Source organism: Canis lupus, chromosome 4, assembly GCF_048164855.1.
Source record: "Canis lupus baileyi chromosome 4, mCanLup2.hap1, whole genome shotgun sequence".
In the NCBI taxonomy this organism is placed as follows: domain Eukaryota; kingdom Metazoa; phylum Chordata; class Mammalia; order Carnivora; family Canidae; genus Canis; species Canis lupus.
The window spans coordinates 59,037,668-59,053,067 of NC_132841.1; the positions used below are offsets into that span (position 1 = coordinate 59,037,668).

The following is a 15,400-nucleotide window of genomic DNA, read 5'->3' on the forward strand; positions in this document are numbered from 1 at the left end:
GGCATCTTTTTTCTGTGCTTGATCGTAGAGGGAAATCTTTTTGTCTTTTACCACTGAATATGATGTTATATGTGAGTTATTCATAAGTTATCTTTATCATGTTTAGAAAGTTTCCTTCTTCTAGTTTGTTGTATCTTCATCATAAAAGGGTATTGATCTTTGTTAAAGACTTTTTCTGCATTAATTGAGATGATGAAATGATCAGGATTGCTCCCCCTCCCTCATTCTATTAATGTATGCTGATGAATTTTTTTTGAAATAATGAACCACTCTTTTATTTCTAGGATAAATCCCACTTGTTCATACTAGTAATAATAATAAAAATAATAATCCATTTAATATGCTAGATTTGGTTTGATAAGATTTTGCTGAAGATTTTTCTCATATATACTCCTAAGAAATATGGGTTTGGGGATCCCTGGGTGTCGCAGCGATTTGGCGCCTGCCTTTGGCCCAGGGCGCCATCCTGGAGACCCGTGATCGAATCCCTCGTCGGGCTCCAGGTGCATGGAGCCTGCTTCTCCCTCTGCCTGTGTTTCTGCCTGTGTCTCTGCCTCTCTCTCTGTGTGACTATCATAGATAAATAAATAAATAAATAAATAAATAAATAAATAAATAAATAAAAAACAAATATGGGTTTGTAATTTTCTTGTGATGTCTTTGTCTGGGTTTAGTAATACTTCATACCCACCAGGATAGATAGCATCAAAAAGTCAGACACTGTTGGGAGATTTGAGAATAATTTCCATTAGCTCTTTAAGTGTTTATAGAATTTTCCAGTTAAGCCATCTGATTCTGCGCTTTTCTTTGTGGAGGGGTTTTTGCTTACCCATTCAGTCCATTCATTATAGGTCTGATATCGGGCTGTTTTATTTCTTCTTGAATCGGTTTCAGTAGTTTGTGTGCTTCTAGGAATTTGTCCATTTTCTAGGTCATCTAATTTATTGGTATATAATTGTTCCTACTATCCTTATGATATTTTTAGATCTTAAGATATAAATACAGATACAGATCTGCAGGTCTGTATTAATGTCCCCACCTCACACAGTTAACCTCTGAATCACATGGGGTTTAGAGACACCTACCCCCCACCCATGCAGTTTGAAATCCGCATATTAGTTTGGACTCTTCCAATATGTAACTAATAGCCTACTGTTGAATGGAAGCCTTATCAATAACAATTAACACATATTTTGTATGTCACATGTATTATATATTGTATTCTTAAAGTAAGCTGGAGAAAATAAAGTATTACTAGGAAAATCATAATGAAAATACATTTCCAGGGGTACATGATGGCTCAGTCCTTCAAGCATCTGACTTCAGCTCAGGTCATGATCCCAGGACCTCATGATCCTAGGGTCCTGGGATCAAGGCTTGCATCAAGGTCCCTGCTCAGTGGGGAGTCTGCTTCTTCCTCTCCTCCCAGGCTCATGCTTTCTATCACTATCTCTGTCTCTCTCTCTCAAATAAATAAAATCTTTAAAGAATAAAATACATTTCCAGTAGCATACTGCATTTATTGAAAAAAGAATCTGCACATAAGTGGACTCATGCAGTTCAAACCCATTTTGTTCTAGGGTCAACTGTGTATGATTTTGGTAATTTGGGTCTTCGTTTGTCTAGTTAAAGGTATGTGAATGTAGTTGATCTTTCAAAAAATCAACTTTTGGTTTTGTTGATGATTCCCATTGTTCTTCTCTATTTTGTTTATTTCCACTCAAATCTTTATTACCTCCTTCCTTTGCTGGCTCTGGGTTTAGTTTTCATATCATTCTAGTTACTTAAGGTATAAAGTTATGTAATTGCTTGCAATATTGCCTTTTTTTTAAACGGAGACATTTATAGCTCTAAATTTCTATCCATACACTGCCACTGCTGTATCCCATATGTTTTAGTATAGTGTGTTTATTTCATGTGTCTCCAAGTATTTTTAAATTTCCCTTGTGATTTCTTCTTTTACACATTGGTTGTTTAATAGTGCCCCATTTAATTTCTACATATTTGTGGGCCTTCCAGTTTTTTCTCTCATTAAATTCTGATTTCATTTCCTTGTGGTTGGAGAAAATAGTATACATGATTTCAGTGTTTTAAGATTTAATTCTTCTTGGGATCCCTGGGCGGCTCAGCGGTTTGGCGCCTGCCTTTGGCCCAGGGCGCGATCCTGGAGACCCGGGATTAATTCCCACTTCGGGTTCCCGGTGCATGGAGCCTGCCTCTCCCTCTACCTGTGTCTCTGCCTCTCTCTCTCTCTCTGTGTGACTATCATAAATAAAAAACAAAACAAAAAAAGATTTAATACTTCTTTTGTAGCCTAAAATATGGCATGTCCTGAAGACTGTTCCATGTGAACTTGAAAAAATGAGTATTTTGCCATTGTTGAGTGTAGCGGTCTATATGTCTCTTAGGCCCAGTTTAAGTGTTAGTAACGTTCTTTATTTCCGTATTGATTTTATGTCTCTATGTTCAACCATTTTATAAAATGGGATGTTGATGTCTTCCAGTATTATAGAACTGTGCATTCTCCCTATAATAACATCAATATTTGCCTCAATATTTTTGGTCTTTGTTGTTTAGCACATAAATGGTTGTAATTATCAATCTTTTTGATGAATTGACCCTTTTATAAATTATAAAGACCTTTTTTCTCTTGTAACAATTTTTGACCTTATGTCAATTTGTCTGCAATAACATCATAAAAGTGAGGTAAGGGGAGGACAGAATTATAAAGGATCAGAGTTTTGTGTGCTGTTAAAAGTACTCTGGTAATGATTCAAAGTAGTTTGTTGTACATTTAGGATGTTAATTGTAATTTCCTTTTTTTAAAAAAAGGAAAGGATTTATTTTGAAAGACAGGTTGAGAGAGGGAGAGGCAGAGACATAGGCAAGAGGGAGAAGAAGCAGGCTCTTCGCAGGGAGCCCGATGGGACTGGATCCCGGAATTTTTTTTTTTTTTTTCTTGTCAGGTTTGCTGTATCATCTTACATACTGCTGAAAGCAAGATTGTCCTTACACTGTAAGGGGCCAAGTCAGCAGTTATCAAAATTTCTTTTTGTCCACAGGAGATTTTAGTTACAACATTTGAGTTTGGAATTGCAACTTTAATCAGTTTTATATATCAGTAAATAGAACTATATGCAATAATGCATGTTTATGCTGTCCCTCTAATATACCTGGGAGATCATTATTTTCAACTCAGTATCTACGTGTTTTGGGGAGACAAAACCCCTTTTATTTATTGAAGTACTTGCCTGTCATCCTAGATTTGTTTCCGCCTCCATATGTACTTACACATCCCCTTCAACACCACTCCCGACCCCGAATTCTTTTTTGCATATTGTGCAATTTGCTCTGTTGTATTTACCTCCCTAATCCAGGTGTCGCTGTGTCTTTTTCATCTGCCCTTATTTTGCTGATGTATGTATGGGTCATGCTGTCGTTGGTATTATAGTTTTCATCTTCATTTCTGAACTCTCAGAACACAGGGTCACCATATGTACAACATTAAAAGTTGAACTAGCACTATGTCCGCGCAGAGCAGAACCGTTAATCCACAGAACCAAAGATTGTTAATGATTATGACTGCCGTGATTTAAATTACACACTTGAAACGCATCTCTCTCTCCGGAGGGATGCAAGGATGGGTAAACCCTCCGGAGCCAGGGGAGAAAACAGCAACGGCGACTGGGGAAGGCACAAAATCTATGCCTCATCATCCAGCTGAGTTTACAAAGCGATGCTGCTCACCGCCTTACTTTCTGAGTCACCCTATAGGTTTCGCACTTTGCCTCAACCTTTCCCACCCATCTCCTCACACCCAGACCTTCGCGGTCCAGACGAGGATTTCCGGGGGCCTTCCTCAGTCTCCCCCCACCCACCCCCTTTTGTCCCTTAGCCTCTATTCTCTGTTGCCCAGGTTCTCCTTTATTTTGTGCCTCGGTCTCTTTTCCCTGTCTCCGTTTTCCTTTTTTCATCAGTCGGTCCCTGCAACACATTACTGTGGTCGTCCCTTCCCTTTGGCGGATTCCTTCTCCTTGTTTTTAGCATAATTAGAAGTTCACGACACCTCTCCGTTCCCCTGCACCGCCCCCGAACTCGGCCTCCACTTTGGTCCCTCGGTGGAATTCTGGGCTGTTCCATCATCAGCACTTTTAAGTAGAATCCCCTACAAAAGGATTGCACTATTCCACATTCCTTTTTCCCCAGTAAAGGGCTGTACTACTGCAACTTCGCCCCCAGTCCTCCTGTAAGAGCTCTCTGCAAAACTTCGCACCTCACTGGTTTGTAGCATCGTCCTTTCAGTTCTTGCCCCCCTCCCCTCGCTGCCGCGGTGGCACCGTCCAAACGCAGACCTCACACCGAATTCCTCCACCTGCACGGACCCGCCGGGTCCCCCAAGATGGCGGCTCCCACCACGAGCCCCCGCGCCTGGGAGCCGCCATCTTGCCTCCTGAGCAAAGCCGCCGAGGATGCCGAGGGGGCGAAACCGCTCTGTACGGCACGGCGCATGCTCGGGAGCCCCGCGCTGGGCTCTTCCAGACAGGAAGCGGGAGAGTTCATCAATCCACGTTAATCTGTGACAGATGACGAGGGTTAGGCCGGGACTGACGTTTCGGGGCCTGATAATCGAGCCTGGGGGTCAGAAGGGGGATTTATGGGTTGGGTCATGAGGAAGTCTGGGGTTAATACTGGGGCGGGGGTCTGCGGGAGTCAGTAATGGGAGGCCTATGCGTTCTGATGGGATGTCTGTGGGATGAGTGTTGGGTACGTATAGGGGGCAGTAATAGGGAGAGCTGTATGATCTGTGTGTCAGGGGTTCCGTGCGGCCCGTGTTCTGTGGACCTGTGGTCGGGATTCAGTGCAGGTGCTCTTTGGGATTTGGGATTTCTGCGCCTGGGTAATACGTTGATTTGTAGCGGTCATTAAAGCAGCCCCCGGGCTGATGAAGGTCAGCTCTAGTTTGGTGGGAAAGGCCTCACTTTACAATTTCTGCAGGTCCGAGGCCGCCCCCAAGGTGAAGCCCCACCTCAGATGTTTTCTCAAACCTCCCATCGCCCTGGATCCCTCGCGTCCTCAAGGAAGAAAACGTCCTTCGAACGTGAGAGCAAACATATCTAAAGGTCTACCGTTGTTAATTCTCTAGCCGAAGACCCCCAGAACACCCTGTGGTTGAATTAGTTGAGTTTATGGCTCTAGCATCTAGTTGGGAACGCGCGCACCGTGAGGAAAGTGGGGGCTTCTCCGTAAGAGGGTCTTAGAACTTCTTCTAGGATTTCTCCTTGTGTTAGGTGATTTTGGGGAGTGCCTAAGGGGGTGGGCCTTGCTCTGACTTGGATGTTGTGAGGAAGTGGAGGAATTCGGTGTTGGGGAACGTCCATGAATCTAGAGAGAGGAAAGACTGCCCCGAAGCTGAAGCTGTAATAGGTAAGGAGGTAGCAGTAGCTCCTGTTAACTCGGAGACGGGGTTGGACCCTGCTGGTGCTTTGGGTCTGTGTTCAGACATGATTTTGGAGAGGTCTTGTTTCTGTCTTGTTACGTCATGGTCACAGAGTGGCCTTGTCTGATGTTGATGTTCTGGGTAATTATGTTAAATAGGAGAATTTGAGTGCCAGTTTTTTTCTTTTTCATATATGAGGTGCGATTTCAGCCCTGCATCCTTCTGTCTATTGAAATTGTTCTATATTCTGTTCAGCAAACATTTATTAAAACACTTGCTTTTTACTCATTCCACAGTTTGATGTCCAGAGAGGAGCACTGATGGTTTTCCTTCCAGGTTGATTTTGAACAAGCCTGGGATAACCCTATAGGAAACTATCTACCTTTCATGGGAATACTCACTTCTTGTGAATGAGTTCAGTCTTCTCTGTGTGACCCATCCTGGGACTGAGAAGAATTTACCAGGTAAGTATCTTTCTGAATTGTAGTATATTCCTGTTTCAAAGGTTCTAACCTGACACTATTTTCTTACGTAGGCAACCGCACTACTGAATATCAGCAATACAAACTTAAACAAAAAACATGCTAAAATCAAGTTTATTTATTTATTTATTTATTTATTTATTTATTTATTATTTATCTATCTATTTATTTAAGATTTTAAAAATTTATTCATAAGAGACACAGAGAGAAGGGCAGAGACATAGAGGGAGAAGTAGGCTCCTTCTGAGGAGCCTGAATGTAGGACTGGATCCCAGAACCCTGGGATCACCACCTGAGCCAAAGGCTCAACCACTGAGCCACCCAGGTGTCCCAAAATCAACAGTTTTAATCTGTGAATTTTGATTTGGCAAGAGAATTTGCTGGGTTAGGGGAAAATATAAAAGAGTTCTTAGGATTTTGCCAGCTGCTTGTGACTAGGGAATATGGGTGCATTCCTTGGTTTTCTACTTGGTTATTATCAGGGAACTGCTCTGTCTTCAGTTAACTCTTACATATATATGTATACATAACTATTGTCTTATTTAGAGTCTTACAGATAGAATTACAAAGAGAATTGCTAGTTCAAAGGGGAACAATAAGGTGTTTGTATATCAACAGAAATATCTGCATTCAACCAATTAAAAATATACCTTCTACAAGTTCTCTGTGATCATATGATCACAAGAGAACTTTTTTTTTTCACATGGTGCTTACAGACCCTTCTACAGCATGGCCTGTTTCCCATCTGACTTCTATTGGTGGTTGTTTCTAGACTGGTAAATGGCTCCTGGAGATATAGTCTGTCTTTCAGTCCTGATTCCTTGCACCTCTGCTCTTTTGGAAGAAAAACAGAAAATGACCAAGTCTCATGTGAGTTGCTTGCTTATTTTGTAGTTAGTTTCCATATAATCAAATGGAAAAGTGCAGAAAGCTAAAAATTAGAATTAGGGAAAACGTAGAACTAAGACTTGGAACGAGTTGCTGTATAATATGTAGATTATGTGCTTTTAAGCCACATAAAATAACTATTTAGTTCATGTATGTATATATAAGTCTTATATAGATATAATATACATTATATTTACATTATGTTTTTTTTTATATAAGTATGTAATAAAGTGCAAATTTGAACAAAATAAAGTGCAGATTTGTTCCATCTTTTCTAGCAGCCACAGTGGAGAGATAGAGGACATCATATACATGATTTGGCATTCTCCACATAGAAATCAGCTCAATTTTCAATGAAAGTATTTCTTGCCTTTAGGACAAAAGAAATTTATTTTGGGAGGGTCTTCTTTAGATGATGTCCTGACCTATACTTCTGCATCAATGTGTCAGTAGATTTTTTTTGTGATTGTGTCTTTAAATATTTTTTTTAGAGGACAGTTGTCATAATGTTAAAGCTGAACTCCATAAACATTATTCTTTGAGGAACTAAGGTACATTTTATCCAGAGATAAAACCTAGATAAAATGGAATGATGAGTATCTATTTGTCTCCGAAGTAATTATTTCTTCCAAATAGGCAGTTCTTTACCTAAAATTCACTGGCAAACACTTGGAGCACAGGGGTCTCTGATTCTCCATAGCCTTGCTATGGTCTCAGGTTTTGTGAGGATGCTCCCCAACTGAATGCCAGTTTTTGGTCCCTTTTTTTTTTTAATTTATAAAATCATTTTACTATTTTTTGTCCTGGACTGAATTATCCCTACTTGGTAAAAACATTTTAAAAAATACAAAAAATGAAAATTATAAAGTGAAAGGGACCCTAGCATTTTCTTCCTCCTAGGATAACCAGTATTAATAATTTGTGATGCTTAGATTTTTTTTCTCCATCTGAAAATTATTGATTCTATTGTTTATAAAATGTGAAGTTTCAACTTCATTATTTAACTGATTGACTATCCAGTTTTCCCAATATCATTTGCCGAATAACTCATTTATTCAAAATGCTACCTTTATTGAATTCCCATTTGTGATTAAGTCTCTTTTGCTCTTCTGTTCCTCTGATGTGTTTGACTCTTTTTGCTAAATACAGAATTTTACATCATTTTTCTAAATAGGCATGATATAGAACTGGGCATATGGTTTGGCATGCTATGGTAAAAATGAGAATGATCACTTCAGATTGAAACGGAGCATGCTGTTATAGGGTCCACTGTCATTTGAGGATGTGGCTGTAGCTTTCACCAAGGAGGAGTGGCAGCAACTGGATCCTGCTCAGAGGACCCTATACAGAGATGTGATGCTGGAGAACTTCAGCCACCTGGTCTCATTGGGTAAGGATGGCTTCCCCAGATATCTCAACATCTTCTAATCCCATGCCTCTCTCTTCTCACTGGATCAAGTTGACAAGGTGGATGGGTTCCTGACATAGGTAATGACTAAATTTGTATTCTTTTCTCTCTCCAGCAGAAGGTCAATATTCTGCTGAGCCAGCTGGACAGCTTCACTGTGGGGCTTTTTAAATAGCAGCCTTTTTTTTTTTTTTTTTTTTTTTTGGTAGATCTTGACTCACAACTCTGAGATCAAGACCTGAACTGAGATTAAGAGTTGGATACTTGACCAGCTGAACAATCCAGGTGCCTATCACCCTTTCTGTTTTCTTCAGTATAGTCAACCCAATTCCTCTCTGATTTCCCTGTAATAGGACATCCAGTTTCCAAACCAGATGTCATCTCAAAGTTGGAACAAGGAGAAGAGCCATGGATCATAAAGAGAGACATACCAAATTGGATCTATCCAGGTAAAAATCTGGCAGGTGGGAGTCAATGGAAGTGAAATCTCAGTTCCCTTGGTTTTGTTTTTAATTGGCTGGTGGCTGAGACTTATGCTTCCACTCAGATTGGCAGCTCCTATTCTTTCTTGCTCCTCTGCTGAACATGTAAGTATTCAACAACTTGTTAATTAATAGCGAATCATGAAGAGAAGAAAAATTTCTCACCGATTCACTCAACAATCATATCTTTAGTGCCTTTCTAGAAGAAATTCAAAGGCAATAGAAGTCAGATGCTTTTCAGGACCATAGATTATACATGGAAAGACAAGACATCAAAGTTCATGGCTGTATAAAATTGTGTAACTAGTATAGTTCATGTTTTAGGAGTTCACTGAAAATTATAGTCTAAAGAGATGTGGCATAACTTAAGAAGGCATTTTTTCCAAGCATGAACCAGCTACTCTCAAGTATATTTGAAGGGTGGGTTAGGCAGGAGGAGGGTGAAGGTAAGCTCTAGCAATGGATGTGTACAAATTCTTGGAGTTAGGAATCATGGCTTTTCTGCAGGAATTTGCTAGGCTTAACTTCAATAAAAAATATTTATTGGGGAGTAATGGAATATAAACATGGATACAGAGTGTGAATACAGACAGTTAAAAGTCCATACTTGTAGCTATACTCTGAAATTTTGTTATTGTTTTATTTAAATGACTTTAAGATATAACTTACATGCCTTACAATTCACTCATTCAAAGTTAACAACTCTTTTTTTTTTTACTCAGTGGTTTATAGTGTATTCACAGATATGTATAACGATTGCCACAGTCAATTTTAAAGTATTTTTATCACTTGCAAAAGAAATTATGTCACATTCCTGAGCTATCACACTCCTGCTCCCCATCTCCCAGACCTAAGCAACTACTACTGTCTGCTTTCACTCTCTGTTGATTTGCCTACTCTTGGTATTTTATTTAAATGAAATCATATTAAAAAAAATGAAATCATATAACATGTGGCGTTTTGTGACTGGCTTCTTTCAGTTACCACACCATTTTTGAGGGTTGTCAACATTATAGCATATATCAGTACTTCATTTCTTTTTGGCTGAATAATACTCCGTTGTATGGATATACTACATTTGGTTATACAATTATTAGTTAATGGATATTTGGCTTGTTTCCACCTTTTGGTAACATGAATAATGCTATTATAAGCATTCATGTATGAGTTTTTGTGTAGACATACGCTTAACTTTTTCTTTGGTATATACCTAGGCATGGAATTGCTGGGTCATATAGGAACTTTGTGTTTAAGTAAAATGGTCTGTAATGACTAATTATATTAAATATATTTTCATCTGCTTATTGGCCATTCTGCATCTTCTTTGGAAAATAGTCTGTTGAGATCCTTTGTCTATTTGGAATTGTCTTTTTATTACTGAGTTGTAAGAATTCCTTATAGAGATAAAATTCTTATATAGAACTTATATGGAGCTTTTATGTAAAGTTTCTTTGTATGGATAAAGTGTATTTTATAGAGTTCTTTTTTGTTATTTTCTTCTGGTATTAATTTTATTATTAATTAGGACAGGCTAGATATTACTGTATTACAAATTAATCTCTAAGTGCCAGTGCTTTAACACAACAGTGTTTGTTTCCTTTACATGCTACGTTTCCAACACAGTTCAGCAGGGGGCATGCTCTATATGCCTCAGGAATCCAAATTGAGTGAAGTTAACACCATCTGCAGTCCACTTTGTCACTGATACAGGGGAAGAGAAATCTGGAGGACTCTTAGAGCTCTTCTTTGCTTTATGTAGATTGCCAGTTTAGCATGAAAGGATGTAACCCAGAAACATCCAGATGGGGGGATACATAGGGCAGGGTATGGGGAAAGGCTGCAGAACTTACTACATACGCTCTCCTGGTGTACCACTCTCCCAGCACCTCCATGTGTTCACCAACCTGGAAGCTTCTAAAGTTCTCATTTGACTTAAGTCTCTTAACCAGACATATGATTTGCAAATACTTCCATCTTGTGGGTTGTCTCTCCACCCTCTTGATAGTATCCTTTCAAGCACAAGATTTTTTAATTTTGATGAAGTCCAGTTTCTCTATTTTTCTTTTGTTGTTTGTGCTGTTGGTGTCATGTCCAAGAATCTATTGCCGAATCCAAGGTCGTGAAGATTTACCCCAAGTTTTTTCTAAAAGTTTTATACTGTTAGTGCTCTTACATCTAGGTCTTTGATCCATTTTGAGTTAATTTTTGCATGTGGTGTGAAGTAGGGGTCCAACTTCATTCTTTTGCATGTGGCAATCCATGTGTTCCAGCACCATTTATTTATTTATTTTATTTATTTTGATTTTTATTATGATGTGTTTTTATTTATTTGTATTTTTTTATTTTTTATTTTTATTTTTTAAAAGATTTATTTATTTGTTTGTTTATTTATTAATTTATGATAGACACAGAGAGAGAGAGAGAGAGAGAGAGAGAGAGGCAGAGACACAGGCAGAGGGAGAAGCAGGCTCCATGCTGGGAGCCTGACGTGGGACTCGATCCCGGGACTCCAGGATCGCGCCCTGGGCCAAAGGCAGGCACCAAACCGTTGAGCCACCCAGGGATCCCCCTATTTATATATTTTTTAAATACTAGTGTAGTTAAATACAGTGTTGTATTAGTTTCGGGTGTACAACCTAGCAATTCAGCAATTCCATATATTATTTAGCGCTCATCAAGATAAATGTACTCTTAATCCCCTTCACTTATTTCACTCATCCCCTCACCCACCTTCCCTCTGCTCGACCTCTGTTTGTTCTCTATAGTTGAGTCTCTTTTTTGGTTTCTTTTTTTGTTTAGGTTTTTTTGTTCATTTGTTTGTTTCTTAAATTCTACATGGGAGTAAAATCAAATGATATTTCTCTGGCTTATTTCATTTAGTATTATACTCTCGAGATCCATATACGTTGCAAATGGCAAGATTTCATTCTTTCTTATGGCTGAATAATATTCCATTGATATACACAATATACCACATCTTTTTTATCCATTCATCTGTTGATGGACACTTAGCCTCTTTCCATAAATTAACTATTGTAAAATAGTGCTGCAATAAACATAGGGATGCATATATCCCTTTGAATTAGGAATTTTGTATTTGGGTAAATACCCAGTAATGTGATTACCAATCATAGGGTAGTTCTGTTTTTAATTTTTTTTTTTTAATTTTTTTTAGATTTTATCTATTTATTAATGTGAGACACACATGGAGAGGGAGAGAGAGAGAGACAGAGAGACAGAGACACAGGCAGAGGGAGAAGCAGGCTCCATGCAGGGAGCCCGATGTGGGACTTGATCCCGGGTCTCCAGGACCATGCCCCAGACTGCAGGTGGCACTAAACCACTGTGCCACCAGGGCTGCCCTGTTTTTAATTTTTTGAGGAACCTCCATACTGTCTTGCATACTGGCTGCACTGGTTTGCATTCACAACAGCAGTGCACAAGTGTTCCTTTGCCTCCACATCCTCACCAACTCTTGTTTCTTGAGCTTTTGAGTTTAGACATTCTGACAGGTATGATAACTCATTGTGGTTTTGATTTGCATTTCCCTGATGATGAATGATGTTGAGCATGTTTTCCTGTCTGTTGGCCATCTGGATGTTGTCTTTGGAGATATGGCTGTTCATATCTACTGCCCATTTTTAATTGGATTATTTGGATTTTGGGTATTGAGTTGTATAAGTTCTTTATATATTTTGGATACTAGCCCTTTATCAGATATATCATTTGAAAATATCTTCTCCCATTCTGTAGGTTGTCTTTTAGTTTTACTGGTTATTTTCTTTGCTGTGCAGAAGCTTTTTATTTTGATGCAGTCCTAATAATTTATTTTTCCTTTTTGTTTCCTTTGCCTCAGGAGACGTATCTAAAAAGATGTTGTTACGGCAGATGTCAGAGAAATTATTGTCTGTACTCTTCTAGGATTTTTATGGTTTCAGATCTCACAATTAGGTCCTTAGTGCATTTGGGTTTATTTTTGTGTAAGGTGTAAGAAAGTGGTCCGTTTTCATTCTTTTGCATGTAGCTGTCCAATTTTCTCAACACTACTTGTTGAAGAGACTGTCTTTCCATTGCATATGCATGTCTTCTTTGTTGCAGATTAATTGATCACAGAATTGTGGGTTTATTATCTGGGTTATCTATCCGTTCTTTTGATCCATGTGTCTATTTTTGTACCAGTACCATACTGTTTTGATTACTGCAGTTTTGTAATATAATGTGAAGTCTGGAATTGTGATGCCCCCAGTTTTGTTTTTCTTTTTCATGATTGCTTTGGCTATTCTGGATCTTTTGAAGTTCCATACAAATTTTAGGATTTTTTTCTTCTAGTTTTGTGAATAATACGTTGGTATTTTGATAGGGATTGCCTTAAATGTGTGGATTGCTTTGGGTAGTATAGAAATTTTAACAATATTTGTTCTTACAATCATTGAGCATGGAATGTCTTTCTGTTTGTGTTATCTTAATTTCTTTTATCAATGTTTTATAGTTTTCAGAATACAAATCTTTCATCTCTTTGGTTAAGTTTATTCCTAGGTATTTTATGATTTTTGGTACAGCTGTAAATGAGATTGTTTTCTTAATTTTTCTATTAGTGCCTTTATTACTTAATATATAGGAATGCAATGAATTTCTGTACATTGACAGTGTATCCTATGAGTTTACTGAATCCATTTATCATTTCCAGAAGCTTTTTGGTGGAGTCTTTAAGATTTTCTGTATATAGCATCATGTCATCTACAAATACTGAAGGTTTTACTTCTTCCTTACTAATTTGGATGCCTTTTATTGCTGTGGCTAGGACTTCCAGTACCATGTTGAATAAAAATGGACATCCTTTATTCCTGACCTTAGAGGAAAAGCTCTCAGTTTTTCCACATTGAGTATGATGTTAGCTGTAGGTTTTTCATATATGGTCTTTATGTTGAGGCACGTTCCCTCTAAATCTACTTTGTTGAGGAAACATTTATCACGAATATATGTTATACCTTGTCAAATGCTTTTTCTGTATCTATTGAAATGATCACTTGGCTTTATCCTTTTTCTTATTGATGTGACATATCAGTTGATTCTTTTGGGAATATTGAACCACCCTTGCAAGCCAGGAATAAATCCCACTTGATCATGGTGAATGATTTTTTAAAATGTATTATTGGATTTGTTTGCTGATATTTTGTTGAGGATTTTCACATCTATGTTCATCAGAGATATTGGCCTGTAGTTCTCTTTTTCTGTGTGGTATCTTTATCTGGTTTTGGAATCAGGGTAATGATAGCATCATAGAATGAATTTGTTCCAGCACTATTTATTGAAGTGATTATTCTTTTCCTATTGAATGATCTTGGAGCCTTAGCCAAAGATCAATTAGCCTTAAATGAAAGGGTTTATTTCTGACTATACTATTCTGTCTGCCTATAGATCTGTCTTTATGCCAATCTCTGGACTATTGTTGCTTGTAGTAAGTTTTGAAATTGGGAAATGCCATTCTTCTAACATTGTTTTTCTTTTCCAAGACTGGAAACCTTGGCTCTTGAGGGTTCATATGAATTTTGGAATAAGTGTATCCATTTCTACAAATAACTATCTTTAGATTCTGACAAAGATTAGTTGAATTTATAGATCAATTTGAGGAGTACTGTTGTCTTAACAATATTAAATCTTCCAATCTGCAGAACATGTAATTTTCCTCTTTCATTTAGATTAATGTTTTCGACAATAGTTCTCAAAGTATAAATTCTATAATTGTTGAATTTATTACTTAGTATTTTATTCTGTCTGATGCTATTGTATATACAGTTGTTTCATTAATTTAATTTTTGGATTGTCCATTGTAGGTAAATGGAAATAGAATTGATTTTTGTATATTGGTCTATTACTCTGCAGACTTAATAATAAATTCATTTATTAGTTCTAATTGTTCTTTGTTGATTTCCTAGGATTTTCTGTATAAATGGTCTTGTCATCTACAAATTGAGACATTCATTCACACATTGGATTCCTTTTATTTCATCATCTTGCCTAAGTACCCTGGCTAGAACCTCCAGTGCAATATTGAATAGGATGGTGAATGGACCTCCTTGTCTTATTCCTGATCTTAGGGGGGAAAAACCAGTCTTTCACTGTTAAGTATATTAGCTGTAAGTTGTCATGCCTTTTGTCAGGTTGAAGAATTTCTTTTTTATTCCAATTTTGTTGATGTTTTTATCCTGAAAATGTGTTAGATTTTGACAAATGCAATTTCTGCATTTACTGAGATGGTCTGTTTATATGCTGCTCAATTAACCTGTTATTGGATAGTAAACCAACATTACATTCTGGGACAAGTTCCACTTGGTGATGGTGTATAATTCTTTTCATATATTGCTGGATTTGGTTTGCTACATGTACTGGGGGTCTGGAAGACCACTCTTAGGTTTGATGATTTAGTAGAGAAGCTCACAGACCTAGAGAAGGTATCGCACTCATGGTTATGGTTTATTACAGTAATGGAAATTACCAGTCTAGGTCTGAACATTTTTTTGTGGGAAGATTTTAATTTACTAAGTTTCTTTCCTTGATGTGAATCTATTCAAGTTACCTTTTTTTCTTGAGCCAGTTCTGGTAATTCATGTTCTTTAAAAGAATTTTTTTATTTTATTCAAATTGTCAAATTCATTGGTATAAAATCTTTCATAATTCTTTATTTTTTTCTTATGTCTGTAGG

The 15,400-nt window shown here is 37.7% G+C and overlaps 2 protein-coding genes across 35 annotated transcripts in view; one reads left to right on the forward strand and one right to left on the reverse strand.

Moving 5' to 3' along the window:
* The window catches only part of LOC140632457 (zinc finger protein 300-like), a 187,255-nt gene that overhangs the window by 103,410 nt on the left and 68,445 nt on the right, over positions 1–15,400 (reverse strand). The window lies entirely within an intron of this gene.
* Positions 4,374–15,400, forward strand: part of ZNF300 (zinc finger protein 300) — a 46,847-nt gene continuing 35,820 nt past the window's right edge. Inside the window, exons 1-6 of one of the 11 annotated variants that reach the window (XM_072824463.1) lie at positions 4,374–4,638; positions 4,996–5,120; positions 5,734–5,901; positions 6,692–6,789; positions 8,071–8,197; positions 8,569–8,664. In XM_072824463.1, coding sequence (XP_072680564.1) covers positions 6,700–6,789; positions 8,071–8,197; positions 8,569–8,664 — 313 coding nt within the window. In that variant the 5' untranslated portion in view covers positions 4,374–4,638; positions 4,996–5,120; positions 5,734–5,901; positions 6,692–6,699. Of the gene's footprint in view, positions 4,639–4,995; positions 5,121–5,733; positions 5,902–6,635; positions 6,790–7,981; positions 8,198–8,568; positions 8,665–15,400 lie in introns of all 11 variants that reach the window. The other 10 variants (XM_072824470.1, XM_072824468.1, XM_072824471.1 and 7 more) reach the window with 10 other exon arrangements.